This window comes from Engystomops pustulosus, chromosome 1, assembly GCF_040894005.1.
Source record: "Engystomops pustulosus chromosome 1, aEngPut4.maternal, whole genome shotgun sequence".
In the NCBI taxonomy this organism is placed as follows: domain Eukaryota; kingdom Metazoa; phylum Chordata; class Amphibia; order Anura; family Leptodactylidae; genus Engystomops; species Engystomops pustulosus.
Window position 1 is genome coordinate 78,697,686 of NC_092411.1, and position 21,771 is coordinate 78,719,456.

General features: G+C 38.9%; 1 protein-coding gene across 6 annotated transcripts in view; it reads left to right on the top strand.

The window, feature by feature from the left end:
• The window catches only part of ARVCF (ARVCF delta catenin family member), a 463,598-nt gene that overhangs the window by 290,917 nt on the left and 150,910 nt on the right, over window positions 1-21,771 (top strand). For 4 of the 6 annotated variants that reach the window (XM_072144471.1, XM_072144475.1, XM_072144474.1 and 1 more), the window contains exons 4-5: window positions 10,041-10,138; window positions 12,914-13,162. The exons of 1 other annotated variant lie outside the window; for it this stretch is intronic. In XM_072144471.1, coding sequence (XP_072000572.1) covers window positions 12,947-13,162 — 216 coding nt within the window. In that variant the 5' untranslated portion in view covers window positions 10,041-10,138; window positions 12,914-12,946. The remainder of the gene's footprint in view (window positions 1-10,040; window positions 10,139-12,913; window positions 13,163-21,771) is intronic. One more of the 6 variants, XM_072144473.1, reaches the window with a different exon arrangement.

Consider the following 21,771-nt stretch of genomic DNA (forward strand, 5'->3'; position numbering starts at 1 on the left):
AAAACAGCATGTGTCTGTGCTGCTCATTACTCAGCACTCAGCACCCACCTTTGTGCTCCTGTATAGCTCCTTCCTCCTGCTCCTTCACAGAGCTGTACAGGAGCACAAAGGTGGGGGCCAAGAGCTGAGCAGGCTGCAGCATAGGCAAGTAGTAGTAGAATAAAAATAATATATTATTGTTATGCTACAGCGAACACCCCCCCCAAAAAATGCTAAAAATCCAAAACAAGAATTGATGATTTTATTTTCCTCCACACGAAAAAAGTTAATAAAATTGCTTCGATAAGCTAAACACCCTCTAAAATAAAGTTTTTTTTACAGTGCATCGCGTCTCGCAAAAAATAAGCCCTTATTTGTCTAAATTGCTTAAAAAATAAAGATTGTATAGCCTATTCCCAACGCGCGTTGTAATAGAACGGTGCGGCGGGTAGTGACTTGCCAACACCGGTCAGACACAGTGATCGCGGTAAGACGGCGGCTGTTCCTGACAGCCATCCATCCTGCCCCATGGACCAGAAGGGTTACGTCCCCCCCACACACCCCCAGTTTATTATCGCTGCTACTGGCTCATCAATTCAGACGAGCCGATAGCAGCGAATTTACTTATGACGTCAGTAATACCGGTCACCATGTCTGTAGACACGGTGATCGGGGCAGGGTGGCGGCTGTTCCTGACAGCCACCAATTTTGCCTTGTGGTTCAGAGGGGTTTTGTTGCCCCCCTCTGTCCATGTTTGCCGCTATTGGCTGGTCGATTTGGTCCAGCTAAAAGCAGCAATATTCGTCACAATGGGCATCGCTAGAGTGAATAAGAGCAACACTTGGCGATAATTTCCCTACGAAAAACGAAGATATGGTACAAAAGCGCTGGCCATGTACATTGTACAGATTACGCTGTACAACTCTTACGAGCTGTTCCAATATGCAGGTCCTGCCGTATCATTTCTCCGTTTTCAAGAGGAAGATATTAGGAAACTAATATTGGGACAAGAAGGACGGGGCTCCTGTACCTCTGGTTTAGATGTATTTTGTCAGGGCAGCATTTTCACGGTAAATTCTGCTGCTTCTAAAGGAAGGACTCAGAAAAGAGTTTGTTCCAAAAGAGGAGTTAGGATGGACACTATATACTAAGGATGGACACTATATACTAAGGATGGACACTATATACTAAGGATGGACACTATATACTAAGGATGGACACTATATACTACTAAGAGACCTGCGACAACTCCAAGTGTGACAAAAGTTTAGATGGTCCCCTGGTCTATTCTACCTCCTTATACGCAACACATTCACAATTCACGCCCAACCTGTTGTGAATTCAGTAAAATGAATAATTTAACAACTGGAAGGTCACGTTGCTCCCTATACCCCTCCATTATTTCATAAGGGGCGCCACATAACGGGCACTGAACGTTCCAGAAATAATTGCAATTTCCATCTTGGACTCCATCGCACATCGTATTTGGAAACCACCTGTATGTTCAAATGCTCATTTCACGACGTGTATTACACTACACCACATATTACACCTTGCTAAATTCCCCAAGGGGTGTACATTCAACAATTAGGGTCACTTTTTGGGTTTTCCTCTGCTTTGGTACCACTATGGCTCTCCAAATGTATCCTGACACATGTGAAGGATTTCTTGCAAATTTGGCCTCTAAAAGACAAACACCCCTCTTTTCCTCTACTGTGCGACCATAAAGCATTTTATATGCACATGTGGGGTACTTCTACACTCAGGAGAAATAGTTTTACACCTTTTTCGGGGTTATTTAATATATTATCCCTTGTGGCTTACAGAAATTAGGAGTAAAGTGACATTTATAGGAAAATTTTCACCTTTTTAATGTTTAGGGCCTAATTGGATCATTCACCTGTAGGGTCAAATACATATATTACACATTGCAAAATTCTCTAAGGGGTGTGTGTTCAAAAATTAGGGTCACTTTTCGGATTCTTATCTGTTTTATACCACTAGGGTTCTCCAAATGCATGTCAAACATTTCTGTCAAATTTGGCTTCTAAAAGGCAAACATCCCCCTTCCCTTTTACTGTGCGCCCATACAACATTTTATATACACATGTGAGGTACTTCTACACTCGAGAGAAATAGGTTTACACATTTTGGGGGGTTATTACATTTTTTTTATCCCTTGTGGCTATAAAAAATTAGGGGTACAATGACCTTTATAAGAAAATGTTCACCTTTGTCCTATTTAAGCCAAAATTAAATCAAACACCTATATGGACAAATACTCATATTACACCTTACTAAATTATCTAAGGGGTGTGCTTTCCAAAATGGTGACACTTGTTGGGTTTCCCCTCTGTTTTGGTACCACTACAGCTCTCTAAATGCATCCTGACACATGTAAAGGATGTTTGTCAAATTTGGCTTCTAAAAGGCCAACGCCCCTCTTTCCCTTCTGAGCTTCACTGCGTACCCATACAACATTTTATTTGCATGTGTGGGGCAATTTTATACTCGGGAGAAATGCTAGTACACATTTTTTGGGGTTGTTTCATCTTTAATGCCTTATGGGATACAAAAATTAGCCGTAAAAGTGACTTTTTTGGGAAAATGTTCATCTTTTTCCTTTTAGGGACCTAATTGAAGCAAACACCTGTGGGGGAAAATACACATATTACACCTAGCTAAATTCTCCAAAGGGTGCACTTTCCAAAATGGTGACATTTGTTGGGGTTCCCCTCTGTTTTGGTACCACTAGGGCTCTCCAAATGCATCCTGACACATGTAATGGATGATTGTCAAATCTGGCTTCTAAAAGGCCAAAGCCCCTCCTTCCCTTCTGAGCCCTACTGTGTACCCATACAACACTTTATATGCAAAAGTGGTGCAGTTCTGTGCTTAGGAGAAATAGTTTTACACATTTATGGGAGTTGTTTCATCTTTTATCCCTTGTGGCTTACAAAAATTTGGGGTAAAAGTGACTTTTTTGAGAACATTTTCACCTTTTTTCCCTTTTGGGGCCTAATTGAATCAAACACCTGTTTGGGCAAATACACAAATTACACGTTGCTAAACTCTCCAAGGGGTGTACTTTCCAGAATGGTGTCTCTTGTTGGGGCTTTCCTCTGTTTTGGTACCATTATGGCTCTCCAAATGCATCCTGTCACATGAAAACTTTTCATCCATATTTGCCCTGCAAAAACGAAACAACGCTCTTTCCATTCCAAGTGCCCCCCTGTGCCCGTACAGCAGGGTACAGTGACAAAATGGGCATTGGCATGCTCAGGAGGAATTGCCCTAAACATGGTAAAATGCATTTTCCTTTTTAACCCATTGTGAAGGTGCAAATTTTAGTGTTCAATGAATCTATTGTAAGATAAAATTACATTTCTGTAATTTCACTTTCATTTATCTTTCACCCTCATGAAACGCTCAAAGGGTTAACAAAATTCCCAAAGGTTGTTATGAATATTTTGAGGGGTGTAGTTTCTAAAATGGTGTCATTTGTGGGGGTTTTCTATCATGTAGGCCTTATAAAGTCACTTCTAACTAAACTAACCCTCCAAAAGTAGGTTTTGATGATTTTCGTGAAAATCTGAAAAATTGCACCTAAAGTTATAAGCCTCCTAACATCCTAAAAAAAGGAAAAGATGTTTGAAAAATGATGCCAAGTTAAAGCAGACATATGGAAAATGTTAGTTATCAAGTTATTTTAGTGATATGACCAACTTTCCAAAAAGTAGAAAATTTTGAATTTTGAAAACATTGTTTTTTTCAAAATTTTTGGCAAATTTCCATTTATTTCATAAATAAATACTAAACATATTGATTAAATTTCTCTACCAACATGAAGTACAATGTGTCACGAAAAAACAATCTCAAAATCAACTGGATATGTTAAAGCGTTCCAAAGTTATAACCACTTAAATAGACACATGTCAGATTTTAAAAAATGGGCCGTGTCAGGAAGGTGAAAAGTGGCTTCAGCGTTAAGGGGTTAACGTCACCTCTACGCTGCTGGCAGGGCTGTGAAGACGGGGACCTAGTCCATATGTGGTTGACCCTGCCATCTTTTAGCTCTACTACAAAAAGGTACAGAGAAGTTTGCTTTTAACCATAAGTGGATTATGCAATTTTTGATAGCAGCAAGACAATAGCCCACATTTATTAAAGCCCCAGCGCCATTTTTTTCTCTGACTTTGCAGGCACGTGGAGAACACACACAATGCTGAGCCTCATTTTGTCCTGTTTTACGGACATAACATCAAGTTGGACCAGCATGTAGTGTGTTTTTCCTCTTTAATTTTAGTGGTGACTACAAAGCCAGGTCTCCAGTGGTTAACAAATCTGATTTCCAGTGATTATTTTTTGTGATTTTGTTGTCAGTGTAAAGAATAACGTAGAACAGAACTAAGTATTTAATGAGAATATTTCATTCAAATCTAGGATGTATTATTTGACTGTTCCTTTTCTTTTTTTGAGCAGTGTATATATAATATATATGATGTATATGATAATATATGTGTATTAAGTATGTGCATTTGTAATGTGTATATATTACACATATGGTATATATGCGCAATGTGTGTATTCATGGATTTATGGATAGCATATAGCACTATTACATTTGTGTGTACTTGTAATATGTTCAGTTTAGTAGTACTGTATGTGTATTATTTATTGCTACATTATTGTCATGAGGGGGGCACATTTGGCTAAGTTCTAGGTGCATGTTTATGTATAAAGAAGGGGAGTTTAGTGGGCTAAATACCAATACTGAATCTTTACATTGTGAAGAGAATTGACAAGCTACAGCTCTGAAAAATATTAAGTGACCTAGAGGTTAACATTGAGATGTACTGACAAACAGTATACAATATCTTGTATAGAAGAAAATTGGTGTTTTAGCATAATGCTGATTTCTCCTCTGGAACATCCTAATCATCTTCTCAACAGGAGACCCTGAGCAGACATCCTCCTACTGTAAACCATGTATCTTGGATCAAAATTGTTTAGCATATTTGCCACATATTTGCTCTTGAAGCATCACCTTTAATGCCTTTACTGTAGTTAAAGAGTGAAATTTAATTTTATTTTGTAAAGAAGTGCCAAGAATAGCTGCCAACAGTTTTGCTGTTAGGGTCATTTCCAGTTCTTAAATATTTGTCATTGGCATTGCCTTGTGAAATCGTTTTATCCTTCTCCATATATCATCTGAGCTTTGGTGCCCTGCAGTACTTGCATAACTTTAAAATGTATTTCATTGTTGAATTCATGGTTACAATACCCTACATTTGTATTTTCACAAAGAGAAATTATATTTTTGAAAGCAGATTTGCATCAGTTTCTCTTCCCTTTTTTAAAGATACAGGCAGCACTTGAATGCTATCCAAGTGACAATGGATCAGTAAAAACTTTACTGCTCTCCTTTTTCACGGAACAGACGCATGGTCCGTTTTATTTCCATTGATCCATTGAGAAGAATTGCATTTATTGCAACAGAACACACTATAACCTTGCTACGGAGGGGTTACTCTTGTGATCAGTTGAAATTCCACAATTTGGACGCTACAAATTAATACATTATCCCCTATCCTGTTTTGAACACAGTAGCATAGTAGTTTGAACATGCATTCTTAGTTGAGAAGAGACTTATTGACTAGCTTAAAATGTTATGGTCACTGACAGGTCCAAGAAAGATACACAACCTAACAAGTGTCATAGCTTATTGTTAATGGAAATGTCTTTAGTCGTGTATGAAATTATCTCCAAAATACATGCTACAAATTGGCATTCATGCCAAAAGTCTTGTTACCTGGTGACTTGGGTAGATATGGGTGGGTACAATGGCAATTGATTATTAATGTTTAATTTCTTTTTCTCAATTTTCTCATGCAGTATGCATTTCTTATAATTCTATAGGTTGTTTTGTTTAGAAAGTTGGTGTCTGCCTGTAGCAGATTTAAAAGTTATTTCATGAAGCAAATTGCTCACAAACAAGTTCTGAGCAAATAGTTTTCTGTAATGACATTTCCTTTGTGCCATTTGGAGAAAGTCAGCCATTTCCCAAGGAGGTGTTTGTGACCTGCTTCAGGCTGATCTCCTGTCTGCATTTCTATGACCTCTATGTCAACTCGAAAAAAAGAAACCTTGCTTATTGTTAGACAGTCAAGAAAGGTTTCACAGTTTCACAGCTGTCCACATAGGAAACAGACGTCAAATAACTGGCTTAGTCCTGCAAGAGATAATATAAAATTGTGTTACCCAGTGGTATAATGACTTATGAAGGGCATCCCATAATAATGGATTAACATCTTATATGAACTGATATATATAAAATGTAATGCTTCTGATAAAATCTAAAATATAGACTCATTCCCCAATTACCTACATCCAAAATTTCATACAGTTAGGCAGATCTACTAAGAAAAATGTACCGGTTTAAAGGAATTTTACCACCCGGTAATGGTATACTTGATATAGCAGTTTTTAGGACTTTCTTACTGGAGTCTTACTTTTCTTACTGGAGTCTATCATGGCACATATGCCTGAAGAACAGGTAATGTTCTGTAATGTTCTTCTCCTATGCCACAGGCTTTCATGTGCCCTGTACTGTTCAGTCGGTGCAGGTGTTGGAATAAGGAATAAGGAGTTACCTGAATAAGGTGTGAGGGTTCTGAAAAATAAAAAAAGTTGCCTCAGTAGGTGAGATGCTCCACTTCCTAAACTCTGTATGCTGTTTTTGACACATGAATAGTTTGTCAATAGCAGGAGCAGACATGGGACAGGCCTTACTGAATAAGACATGGGGGCAACCTGTTAACAGGATTTCACATTTTCACCCAATGACAGGTTGCAATAGCCTTATTAATATGAATTCCCTTTTATCATTAACATTAGTGGTTCTACTCACTTTTAAAAGTTGATAAAAGTTTACCTGGCACCCTTCAAGCAAACTGGATCAATGCATGGAGTCATCATTATTATATGCACACTGCTCTTACAACTCTACCTACTGCTCCCCCTTCCCTGTGGGTTGACAGAGATTTGGTTGCAGCATGGGGTCAGCTCCAGTTTGCATGAAGGAGGGGGGAGGAGGGAGCAGGAAGTAGAGTTGTGTACTGATAATCATGATGACTTATTACTTGACTCCAAAGGACTTGTGCGTAGCAAATGTGTTGCCAATATTTATAAAAGGGTCAAAAAGTGATCCCGGAAACTACACACCAGTGAGTTTAACATTGGCTTTTGGTAAAATATTTGATGGGTCAGTTACAGATGGCAACCTCGAGTATCTCAATGGACATAACCTTTTAACACAGCATCAGCATGGGTTTATGTGGGATCAGTCCTGTCAAACTGTCATGGGTGCTCCCACGACCCACATCTAAGGTTGCGTGCACACCCAGTTCCCCGCTCTGCTGTCTTACCTCTCTACACTCCTGCTCAGCTACTCGCAGCCCAGTGCCCGTTCTCCCAGGGTGAGCTCACGCTGGCGCTTGAGGATTTAAAGGGCCAGCACACCACTAATTGGTGCTGGCCATTTCTAGGAATTGTATATAAGCCGGCCTCTCCCAGCATTCCCCGCCAGATCTTTGTGCTATATGCCTCAGAGAAAGCTTGTTTCATTGCCTAGTGCCTGTCTGCTGATTTCCTGTTGTGACCCTGGTTCCATTCCTGACTTTGACTGCTTGCTGCTTGTCCTGTCCTCCAGCTTTGTTCCTGATGTTGATCCCGTGCTGCCTGTCCCCGACCACGATTCTGCCTCATGACTTTGTACCACGCCTTGGCCACCACCGTGGGCAAAGTCATGCCTGTGGAGCCACCTGATGGTAACCTGCCACAGCAAGTCCATCCCACTTTGCGGTGGGCTCTAGTGAAAACCAGGTGCCACTTAGATTCCATTACCTCAGATCCTGACACAGACTGATCTGATCAGCTCTATGAGGACCTGGGGGAAGGCTGTAGATGTTGTATATCTGGACTTTTCCAAAGCATTTGATACAGTGGCGCATAAAAGGAACATTGTACAGTTTTGGGTTCTAGTTTTTAAAAAGGACATAAATGATCGGTATGGGATGCAGAGGAGAGGATACATGCTTATTAGGGGAATGGCTGGACCGGGAATACAATGACAGATTGCAAAGATCGGAGGTTTAGCATACAAAAAATAAGACTAAGGGAAGACCTCATTACAATGTATAAATATCGGAATGGTCAGTACACAGTTATTTCCAAAGATCTTTTTATACCTAGGCCTGTGACCAGGACAAGGGGGCATCTTTTGTGCCTAAAGGAGGGGCAGTTCTACCATCACAGTGGACTATGGAACTCTCTGCGACAAGATGTTGTAATGGCTTATAATTTCAACATGTTCAAGAAGGGCCTGGATGCCTTTATTGAGAACAAAAATATAATCACAATACCACAATAAACTTTTTGTCAGTATATTCTGTTCATCCAGGGAGATATTCTGACCAACGTAAGGAAGGAATATGTCCCTACTTTCGGCCAATTGGTATCAGGCTTTTGCCTTCCTCTGGATCAACACTGTATAATTTAGAGTTAAAAGGTTTGACTTGATGGACTGACATCTTTTTCTAACCTTATTTACTGGGATACTATGAACTTTTTGCTTAACATGAATTTGGACATACTGTAATTATGGAATGTATTTTTAAAAAGTTGCAAAGAAATTAAAATGTGAAAATAGGAAAAACTTTAATCTACATAGACCTTGGAATAGAATGGAATTGTTAATAGCAATAATTGAACTCTGATAGGGAGCAGCTTGTAGTCATTTTAATCTGTAGACTGTTTTTCTTGTACCTGCACCTGGGTTGTTTTTGGCATTACTCCTGGCTTATATTATTTGCTCTGTGGTGATCTAACATGTCTGGGAAGATTTGGATGTGTTTTCCTTTCTGATATGTTTTAGTATCTGAAAAATTTTTTAAGAAAAATACAATCATGAAAAGGAGAAAACACCTGCAGACCTGACACAAAGTATGTTCCTGCAGTAAATTCTTTTTCTTCTGGTCATCATCTACTCCTGTTCATGAATACGCGTTTTCTCCTCAAGATTCCCAGAATTTCTTTATACCTTCAATAGTGAGACAAACAATTTGCTTATGACCCGTAGTGTTTTTGGGTGTTTTTTTCACAAGAAATTGTATGATCCCAGAAACAACTTAATTTTTTACAAGTCCTCACTATGGCGCATTTGTTTTTAGACAACATGGCATCTCTGTTAAATAATTCAGTGACTTGAAGGCACATTTGCATGCACAGTTTCTATTGACTTAAAGTGCTTCTGTTTGGGATATGATAGAATATAAGATCAAGCCTCAATGTGTTTCAGGGAATACTAATGTCGGATCATTATATTTATTTGTAAAAATGGTTTAATGTCACAAAATAAGCATTTGTAACATTACAAGAGGCTTAGTGTTACATTCCATCTGTAGGGGAAGACATTAATCTCAGAACATTGTGGGCACTGCGTTCCTTTCCCGGCACTGGCTGCCAGCTGTGGTTGTTTCATCTCTCCTATGCCAACACGTTGTTTCTCTGATTCATTTTGCCCATGGCTTTGGCTGTCTATTAATGGCGTACTTTTAACAATCATGGTCTTTGTTGAAAGGCAAAAAATATGTAAATAAGCAACGTCTTTGTAAGAAACATATCTTACATTTTAAGATACTGATATGCAAAGAATGATTGAAAATATTAATGTGAGTAAAACCTAAATATCCATTGGCCCTATTTTCATAGTACGGAGCTATATGTATGTAATAGCCTTGACTTACAGAACAAAGCACAATGCAGTGATGACGATATATTCAGCTTGGTAGAAATATAAATATATTATGTACAGTTGGTTACAATATACCTGAGCCTATTATCTTCGACTATGATATATAAAACTTTTTCAAGCACATGATTTGTAAGATTTTCAATAGGGCCGGTTAGATGTTCAGCGTTTAGCAGTGATATAAAGACATCAGAAATTTTGCTGTAATTTCTCTGACTAACCTTTCCTGTCCTTCCTTTCTCTATTGTAGCTGATTCTGCTTCAGGCTGCTGCTGTTCTTTCTATAGACATTACTAGTCCTAGTGGGTGATGTCTGAGCATCTCTAAAAGATCCTAACGTTCAGCTAGGTGTGTATTGCTTTTCTCTCTCCTGCATGCTTTCTGTGCACTTGGTTTTGCATTGCCTTTTTTTCTCAGTTCTTCTCTTGCTAAAAATGTTGTGTCACCTGTCTCCAGCATAGTGAACATGTACATACACATACATATTTTTTTTTTTTAATAATCTTGCTAAAGAACTTAATTATACATGTCATTAAAACACTCATAAATGGCCTATAGGTGACCATAAAACTGACACTAGAATATGCCTTGTAGTTCATGATACATCAATAGCATCCTATATGTGTAGTTTCCGGCCATTCTAACTATAATATCACAATATAAAATCCATTTTAACAACTTAAAAGGAAAACAATGTCAATAAGTGACTGCAATTTGGCTATTGAAAAAAACTATATTTGAAGCATGTATCCGTTGATGTATGGCACCCAATGACAAGCTATTGATATGACTCACAATACTCTATGTATATATTGTATGTGTACTTTTACATCCATAAAGTGGTTGCGTTGAGGTGTGCAGCTGGTCAAGGGTTTTCCTATCATGTCATTCTCTTGTATTAAATAGATCTCAATTAAGGCCATTTGTAAGTCAGATTTTTTTTAGGATAACTAATCTGTTTTGCCACTTAGATATTTGGAAGTACCACCCCTGTAGGCACCATCATAGTGTTTCATGACACATATACAGACAATTGACTGTAAATGAAAACTTTGGAAGGCAAAAAAGTTCAGAACAGTGTCCTCCACCTATAAAGTGGCTATGGTTTCTGAGTTTAGCAGACATATTTACTTTACTTAAAGCTAATTAGAAGTCCAATTTCATGGAAGCTGCACTAATTACATTTACTCATTAACAAAGTGTCATGGAAAGCGTTGTAGTTATACTTTCCTTTAAGAAGTGCTGAGAGCTTTGCTCTAACTAGTTGTGAAATTAAAGATTATCAAAGCCTCAATGTATATAACCATAAACAATTCTAGGTATTACTTATCATGCCTCAATTAAAATTGTCCCTGTGTTTATTTCTAACAAAATAGAAGGATTTCATTAATCTGAGCTCATCCCTATTGTACATTAGACCTTCTTTATGCATACTTCTTTTGTACTGTTTATCTCTTATTGCTCTGCCCCCCGTATCTGTGAGAGGCATAAGCTGAAAAGCAGATGAATTCCCCCTAAAAATGCAATAAATTCTGCAGTGATGTCCACTTCAACCTTAGTTGTGGGGATAGCGTGATAGTTGGAACAGATGAAAATGCACTTACTAATACTCTAATATACAAGTTATGCAAACACAACAGTTAAGATGAACGACGATGGACATGATCTGTCCTATATATAATCGGGGAACTATGGGTTTTGGAATAGGATGAGACACGCTGACTTCACAATATAATGTAGTTTATATAGTGATGCATATTCTGTTAACATATTTCCTTCTCCTATTTCCCAACCCTTACTTCCCATGCTGGTCATGTATATAGGGCACATATATTTTGTATCTGGGGATGTTCATCTTCACTGTTGTGCAGCACTGTATGCAACTTTCATACATAAGTGTTTTTAGTAAGTGCATTATTTTTCTGGTCCCAGTTTCACCCAATCCCTACAATAAAGATGGGGTTGGACATCACTCCAGGACATTGGGGGACATTTATCATAAGTCCGGACCCTCCAGCACCACCAGATACAATGTAGGCTTACATGAGGAGGTTGGCTCCCATGGGACAAAATGGAACCGGTATAGTAACATATAATTAACAAAAAAGGCCACTAGATGGCTCAGACACAACCATCAGATAATGCACGACTTGCAAGCCACTTGTTATACATCTGAACAGTCTTGTTATTGCACAATGTTGCCTGATATTTCCACTGATTAGCTACAGTATGGATGGAAAATCCAACAAATCCAGCACAGCTTGTTCCCAGGCAAAGGTCTTCAGTGTCTCTTGTTTGTGAATATAGGCGCCATTCATTATTGTGACTGGTGCGTGTTCATGCAAGCTTGGTCATACTCTCCAAATATCAGTCATGCAAATAGTCGATATGATCTTGTAAGCTGGAATGTCAAAGAAAAGCATTCTACATTCCCCATGAAAAATATACATGTCCTCTACTTCCCAATGCTGTGCCTGATATGATTTTCAGACTCATAGCTCCCCATAGCACACAAGTACATCCTCCAAATGCCTGCCAGTTCACAAGTTCCCCAGCATTTCTGCTTCATTGCAAAGATTGAAAGCTTACCTTAGTGTTGTCAAATTGATGAGATCTTCAAAGAGTAGACTCCACTTCCAAAAACCTATTATCTTTATGTTCTTTAACTTTACATTGTTATTTGCACAATGAAAATGATTTTAGAATATGCATGAAAATTTAATGTCAAATAGAAGCTTATTTTCTCCTTAAGGGCTTCATATTTCCCCAAGAGATTGTTTTACTCCTTATAGTAGCACAGCTTTGTTAATTCAAGCCAGTGGCAATTGTGTTTTATAAAGCTTGATGTCTCTGTTTCTCAGTAATAATGTGATAAAAAAAATATGTTAAAAAGGGGTTAGATAGAAAATACATTGTTGTTCTGTTAAAGGCAAAAAGACGTAAAATAGCTGAATATATTGAAATAAGCCTGAAAATCTCACCATAACTCACCGTATTCTCCTTCTGTATTGATTCTTCCCCTATGTCCAGTGACCTCTGTGGGTGACGTGTGTTCATGTTCTTTGTGTAGCAGATCTGATGACGGTTTTCTAATTTTCCACATTTTCCTTAAACCTTCTTTAGCAGTTACCAGAGAGACTTCTTTCACAAACAGCTATGGATGACTATGACATAAGATCTGCTGCCAGTATCCTGGCCTCTGTAAAAGAGCAAGAAGCCCGCTTTGAGAGGCTGACCCGAGCTTTAGAAGAAGAACGCCGTAATGTCTCCCTTCAACTTGAGCGTGCCAATGTGCCCTCTGAAAGAATGAGCGTGTGCAACGTTGGCAATGGGCAACCGCTTACCACTGCCTGGCAACAGCTAGTTCTGCAGGTAAAACCTGCTTTTTATATATATTTTTTTACTTTTTAAGCAATTCCAATTTTGATATGTTAGTTACTATGGTTAGGGTAGCACTATGCTATTCTACATTTATTTAATTATGTTTAAGTTGTATCCATATTAACTGCATTTATTGACCACAATGGAAATGCCAAAGAAGACATTACATGAAAATTGAGAGTCCTCAGTTGTTGATACCTTTTATCGGCTAACTAAAAAAGATGACGATTGTAAGCTTTCAAGACTACTTAGGTCTCTTTATCAGGCACTAGGTATGAGCTAGACCAATCCAAGAACCATTTTGACCAATTTGAGGGCAGTGAGCTGCATTATACAGGTATTCCATGGCATGGTAAAAGAATAGATGATTGTGAAATTATAATAGCTATCAATAAGTCACATATTTTAGTGTCATATTTGCGCCAAAATTTGATACTTTTTACTTCTCTTTCCACTTTTGGTGTTGGGGAAAGGGTGCATGGTCAGCATCTTTGTAACAGGTTTACTATATTTCAAATACATGTACAAGATATTTAAGGGGAATCTGATATGACGATAAAGTGCCTTGCATCATACAAGCAAAGCAAAAGAAAATTTGTTGCCTGAATGCAATGAAATAATTTTATTCAAATGAAAATGAGCCTTTAATAATAATTCTTTATTTATATAGTGCACACAGATTACGCAGCGCTGCACAAAGCATGTCAAATTGGTCCCTGTCCCCATGGGGCTCACAATCTAAACAACCTAACAGTATGTTTTGGAGTGTGGGAGGAAACCCACGCAAACACGGAGAGAACATACAAACTCTTTGCAGATGTTGACCTGGGTGGGATTCGAACCCAGGACCCCAGTGCTGCAAGGCAGAAGTGCTACTCACAAAGCCACCGTGCCGCCCAAGGGTGTTCCATGTTCATGAGGTCCAGTCAGGGCAGTTTCTAGGTAATTTTTTGTAGAGGGCAAATCTCAAAAAATGTTTAAAAATAAACAGCACCCACAAATTAAAAATATTAAAGACATGCACTTCACCTAAACTAAGCTTAGTACAAAAATACAGCAGTAACATGGAGTTCAATACATAAGTTCAGTACTTGAACCAAGCTTCGTACAGAAACACAGCACCAGGACCAATTCCTGGTCGCACTGCACACTTCTCCCAGTATATAGCTATCCAGCACACTGCACCCCCAGTATATATGGAGCTAGCACACTGCAGCCACCCTCCCCCCAGTAGGTAGCCCCAGCACAATGCAGGCTCCCACCCAGTATACACGTAACCCTAGCAAAAGAAATTAGAAGCGCTGGGGGAGCGCCGGGAGGTGAATCCTTTTTTTTTTTTTACTGGGGGAAGTGGTGGCTGCAGGCACCCTTGTTTCTTCCACCGGGTTGCGCCCGGAGCCGTCGCCCACAATGTCTGGGGGAAGAAACAAGCCTGGTTCTAGTTGACCGTTTCTTCCCCAGTTTCACAACCCAGTGCCTTCCACAAAGACTTCAAAATGACAAAAACCTGTGCCATGAAGCACCAACATTAACCAAACTGCTGTAAAAGAAAGATAATTATTATTAAGCAACGGGTTGGGACTCCACAGCAAAACTACCTCAAAGGGGCCCTGCCTGATAGGGATCAAAGAAGAGGAGGAAAACAAAAAGCATCCCACTGAATTTTAGAAGTTGCTACTGCCTTTCTGCAGATTTATGTGTACAATATACTTAGTAAAGGAGGTGGCCCTAAAATCCCCCATGGCACTTATTGTCTCATTACATTCAGCACACCTACTGTCTACCTATTACTCTCAGCTTAACTATTGTTTCACAAGTATTGACCAACTCACCCACTGCTACCCCATGTCCCAATACTCCCACATGCTATGACACCACTGTGTACTACTTACCCCACAGCTCCAAGACACATGTGAACTCTCTAAGGCTCCACATGGCCCTTTGCTGTTCAAGTCATCTTGAAGACCTGACTCTATTATAGACCACTACCACATAATGTCTAAGCAATCTATACTGCATACTGACAGGTAGCAACATTTACAATAGACTAAAGACTGGTTGCAGTGTTTATACTGAAGGCAGACTGGAGGCAGTAATTACATTAGACTGAGGACTGACTGGTGGCAGCATATATTACAGACTGAGGAATGACTGGTGGCAGTGATTATACTTGAATGATGACTGTATGTCTACGTACTTCACTAAGGACTGACTGGTGGCAGTGACTGTACTACATTGTTGGCAGCATATATTATAGACTGAGGAAGAACAGGTGACAGTGGTTATAGTAGACCAAGAACTGAAAGGTGGTAGACTGAGTACTGACTGACAGCAGTGATTATACTAGACTGAGGACTTACTGGTGACAACATAAACTACACAATAAGGAATGACAGATGACAGTCATTACACTGAACTATTGACTGACTGGTGAAAGGGTTTATACTTGGAAAGACTTGCCTGACAAGGGGTGATTCCCTAGTATGTCAGTCAATCTCTGTCACAGAGGTAAGATGCATCACATGTACATCTTAGGGATCTCCACTTACAGTACCTTGAATTTGCAATTATTAAGGTGAGGTGTTTGAGACATATATTTGGTGCAAATTTGGATAGGACTCCGTTGCAAACAGTCTGATAAATCTGCCACAATTGGGCACATTTACTTACCTGTGAGACTAATTTCCCCGAAAGTTCATTGTCACTAACATCGTGCGTCCGATATCAAGCATGTGTCACTTCCCCGCTCAGGTCCGATGGAGTTCACCTTCTTCTTCCCGGGATATGTAAGTGCATTGTCTTGTGACACAATTTGAAAGTTAAATCCCACACTCAGTCAAAATCAGTCGGATCATCAGACGGCAAGCCCCCCAACTTCTGTTGCATAAAAGCCAGCGCAGCTGCCCAAAAATCCAATCGCATGTGACACAATGCCAGTGCAGACCCCTGTTAAATACCTGTCACAGCCGTGCCAAACCCGAAAACGTCGGAAAGTCCACCGAAAGTGCGCACATAGACCCTTAGTGAATAAGCCCCAATGTATCAGGTGACTGGGGAGTCTGACATATTCTAACTTTAAATATGACAGTGCTCAAGCTAAATTTTATTGTTGATGCCATGTGCTTTTCATTGCAATTTAAAGGCATATAATTAATGGTGTGGTTCAATCTTGTGGTTTTCAGCAACATCCTGCCTTGGATTTTAGTTTTCAGTATATACCAAGAGGAGTTTGTGGCCTGGTTGTCTTGTGGTTCTCTTATCTATCATTTGCCGAATTGAAAAAGTCAAAACATTTCTGCCACTTTTTTATCTTAACACTGTCCAGCCAGGATTATTTAGCACTTTTATGGTGTTACACAGTATGCTTTTCGTTGTTTACTGTCATACTGTTAGATGAAAACCGGTATGTATTTTCTTGTGATATAGACCAATTACAATCTTAGGCTGGATCTGTGAGTAAGTGTCCCTGGTTTATCATGTTAAAAAAACACCATGAGTTGAATTGAATTGTTATGAACCTGCAGGATGGTTTAAAGGGTTGATAGCTTTTGAACCTCAAGAAATATTTCAAATCAATTTTGAGATAAGGTTCCTCAGAGGCGTCAATATAATAGATTTTTTGGCTTTTGGCAAGTGTGTACTATTGCCAATTTGCTGCACCCCCCCCCCCCCAACCGGGCGGAATCATCACCCACTTCATGGCAGATGTTGCCCTGCTGCCAATGTACCCATTTTCTTCTTTGTACACTACCCTCTGCTGGCCAATACCATCTCTTTACACAATGATTGACATCGGCTGTAGGAAGAAAGCGTAGAAAGTAAAATATACAGGGGCACAGGCTGCACAACAACTTCCCTGGTGTGCCAAGAAACCTACTTGCATAAGAACACTGAATTAGCATAATAATTCTATTTTGTGGCACACAGAAAAGGATGTGTCTGGTTAACTTATAATATGCCCTACACAATGTTATTGAAACATGAGAGGTGATTTAGGAGCTGGTAGACTTCCATTCATTGACTATTGGAATAAGCTAACTGAACACTCCGACTCTTGACAGCTTTGAGCTATAGTTTATCTAACTATACATTGAACCTTACCATGGTCTTGAAGTAATCACAACCTTTATACATGAACATTAGACCAAGGTCAGAAGAAATAAGGAAGAGGTGAAGAAAAAGGATTTTGAAATATATCAGCCTCAACGAAGGTCAGTGTGCATGGCCCCATATGAAGAAAGTGTCTGGGCAAAAATGACATTTATGGGAGAGGATTAATTTGAAAACCACGGCTATCCAACAACAATTCTCCCGTCACTATTGAAAAATAATATCTGCTTGTTCCATAATAACTGGTTGATGACAATGTTTTAGAGATGAAGATTAAAGTGAACTAATGCTCCTCTGTCTCAACTTCATTTCTAAAGGAACCATGAATTGGATATAAAGATAATGGGGCACATTTACTTACCTGTCTGAGGAGTTTACCCGAAGTGCATTGTTCCGACGATTATGCACATCTGCCGCGATTCACTAAGATCCTGCGCCCGATATTCTTCATGTGTCACTTCGCTGCTCAGATCCGACAGAGTTCACCTTCTTTTTCCCGGTGCATGTTAGTGCAAATTGCGACACAATTTTAAAGTTAAATCCCGCGCTCAGTCTGAACCCGTCAGATCAGCCCGCCCCCCCCCCCATTTCTGTTGCATTAAATCCGATCGCGTGCGACACAATCACCTTCTAAATACCTGTCCCAGCCTTGCAATCCCTGAAAATGTTGGGAAGTCCGACGGAAAGTGTTCCACGGACCCTTAGTAAATAAGCCCCAATGTGTTTTTTGACGCAGGATCCATTTTATTGATGCACAAATTGGGGCATATTTGGCAGTGGCGCAGAGGCCCTGAAATAATCGCAAATGCTAGTTTAGGGCTTAAGAAATTGGGGCATGACCAAAAAGTGTCTTAAATGCCTCCACATTTACGAAAGTGGAATAGAACTTGGTACACTGGCTTTTAGTTTATCTTATTATACGTCAAAAAATGTAACGAAAAAGTGTTTAGAAACTAGAAGTTCAGGAAAAGTGTTGGGATTCAAAAGTTGCTACCAAATTGAGTGACTAAAAAAATGGGGGAGGTTATCATTAAGAAGGATTAGTGCACCAGTTTTTTCACTGCTTTAGGAGCTCTTGTGCACATCATAGTGGCTTAGACTGACAAATCTGGCATATATTAAGGTCTGTAAAAAATGTTGCAAACAAGTCGCTATTTTTTGGGCAACTGATTCGTTAGCATTTCCTACGCCAGAAGGGGACAGGCACAACTACAAAGATAAGTTCCCTCCATTAAAAAGCCAGAAATTGATATAAAAATGATGTGAAAAGGAAGTACTTACCTGATGGATTCACTTCAGTCTTTGGCTCATAAAATCTGCATCTAAAACCGCATAGGGGATTTAAGCTTTGCAGATCCCAAACTGCTAATTATTAACTACAGATGTGGAAAAATAATGATGATATGGGAAATGAGTATAGCTATTACCATGTATTATGTCAAGGTATTAAGAAACGCAAATAAAAATAATAGCAATTTCCCCTTTATGGCATTGTAATGGAAAATAAAGACTTTTCAACAGGAAACTCTATATCTGAAATGAGGTTACATTTATATACTATAGTTCTGTTTTTACATTATGTTTACCTTTGGTGTGGCCTAGGTTTGGACCCAGTTTGGAACCAAAAGAGTGAGCGCCACTTAGTTCTTTTGTTGCCTGTTAAAATTGCATAGGCATGTCATGTCACCTGGCATTTGAGAATATAGATACCAATGACATACTACACAAGAAATGTGTTGTCTATAGTGACATAATGGCTGTGTCCAGTAATACTGTAACATAATATGATACATAGTGATAATCTCTGAAACATTGCTAAGAACCCTGTTATTTCATTGTTCACGGAAAACAATGGGATCCAAGTTTACACTCCAAAATATACATAACTTTTCAACACTATGTCTGGCCTTTATATGACTTATATTCTACATTTGTAGCAGTTTTCCCCTCTAAACTATCACCATCTATGATAATTCAGAGATAGACTCCCTGTGCAAAGATGGAAAACATTTTGAAACCTATTACAACAGCAGAGGAGAGGTGATTTGCCTAATTGCATTACTGTTAACATTAGCATTTAACACAAATGTTAACAGTAATGTGATTAGGCAAATCACCTCTCCTCAGCTGTTGTAATAGGTTATAAAATGCAATTAAAGCTCAATCAAAACGCTTCATGTGACCTCACCCATAGAAGTAACCAATTCATTTAAAAAAATGTAAATGCAAAAATTTCAGAATTTAAAAAAAAAGACTACTGTGAAAATTTTAAACATTTTAAAGCATGTGAAATAATTCCAATTCACATGTTAAAATAGGGTCCATGAAAAAAATCCTTTCTTTGCACCTGCCCTGGACCAGGTGCAGATTTGCGCCTAAAAAGTTGCAAAAATAAGCAAAAAAGTGAAAAGTCGTACGGAACATCTGAGAAACGAAGATGCATAAGGAACACTGCAATAGGGTAGCCTTGTGAATAGCCTCCCAGAGCTGCTGTGGTTTTTTTTTTTAGTTATGAAGAATTATACTGTTATCATTGGGAGGTTTGCTCATTAAAATTCGATTTATACTCTGATTGATGACTTTTGTTATACTGACTGTCATTTGCATCGACCATTTAGGAGAATCAGAGATAAATATAATTTGCATAATAATTTAGAACGTGGTGTATTGTTTACACTCTTACACTTATGATTGTTACCTAGTGACCTAGTGAGCTGTTAACATGTGACACACTAATACTTAAAGTATATAATCCCATATTATCTCATGACATCCCATGACTGTAGGTGAAATAAAAGTTGAAATTCTGCAAGGTAGCATTTAGGAGTTCCCATGTTATATTCCATGCTTATTTGATTGGTCATATTATGCAGTAATCAGTTTTAAGTGTAGGATTTAAAGGAGATGCCAAATAAAGTGAATCTAGATAAAGGTGAGCAGTTTGTTCTGCAGGTTTAAACATTAAAATCAAAATGACTAAATGTCAGACATACAGTAACTATGCCTACAGTACTATGGATGATGCATACAGCAGGGAAAATATGTAAACCCTAGAAGGTACCTGTGGTATTTGTCATGTCTGCCTGGTGACCCCTTGCAACACATATTTGTGAGCTCTCACAAACAGGATCCTCCTTCCACTTTTTCTAGTTCATTGTGGTTTTCTATCTTTTGCACTTCCATTTGTTCTTGTCTTAATGTCTTGTATTATTGAATGTACTGTGTCATGGAAAGAATAAATAATATAGTATTATTAAAGTTTGTATTGTAAAAATTCTGGGATTTATGTAAGGAAATAACAGTTTTAAAATATTGAAGGCTTATCCATATATATGTTGCAGACTATTATTGCCGATAATATTTTCACTTTTTGCAATGCAACATTTGAAATCCACAGAAATCCCCTTGACCATTTGTTTCGGGTTAGTTGTCATGATCAGATTGATAGGGGTGCTATCGATCAGCTGTCTGATTAGGGTAAATATGTAATATTAAGTTTAGTCTAAATAGGGAGCATGAAGATACATTGATAAATGTAAACAGTGCAGAAGCTGCAGTGCTTGCCCCACCATTGTGGACCATTTAAATAGCTAATTGTCAGGGTTGTGAACTCTTCAGAAATCTCAAGATGAGGGCCAAACATAAGTACAGGCCACTCAATTCTCCTTAAATAAGCCAAATTTTGAAAGCCCGTTTCTACCACGGGATCCTGGCCCTCATTACCTATAACAGGGGAAGTGGAAATTCCATATTTCCCAGACTCCTGTACAGAAGACTAGGATATTTGAACTATGTCACAGTGCCTCGATCAGCTCTACATTTAAGGAAGTGGGATATAAACTCCTAGCTAGATGGTATAGAGTTCCACCAGGCTGCATATTATCTTTACACAGGTCCCTGCCATGTTTTGGAGATGTGGGGAGAAGGACATATGTTGGTCTTGTCAGTTTCTCTCCCCTTTTTGGCAGGAGTTGCAGCGTCTCATACCATTGATTTGTGGAGACTCAATAAAGTTATACCCTCCTCTCCTTCTTCTCCATCACTGTGACATTTGGAATCAAAGTGTTCCCCTCTTACTCTTCTTCATCATTGCAGTGCGATCCTGCATTCAATTTCTGTGAAAACAGACCATTCCCTTAAAGACTGCCATGTGGATTACTAAAGTAAATAATAGTATGTGCATGGAAGACCTCTCCTCCTCAATTCATGGGACACATGCCAAGCTCTGCAAAACTTGGCAACTATTGATCCTCTTTCAACAATCTACTGAATAAAGACGATCACTATGAGAATTAGTTGGGGCCTCCATCCCTGGTCCCCCCCGTGTTCCTTCCTTATCTCTGCATATTATCTGTATCTACTTCTACGGAGGGCCCAGTTGAAGAACCTGAGGGGTCACTGGGCTTCTCTCTTGCCCTTCTCTTTATATTACATAAAATAAGCCGGGCGTCAAAGTGCTTGAGAATGAGTCCTTTATTCATAGGACACAT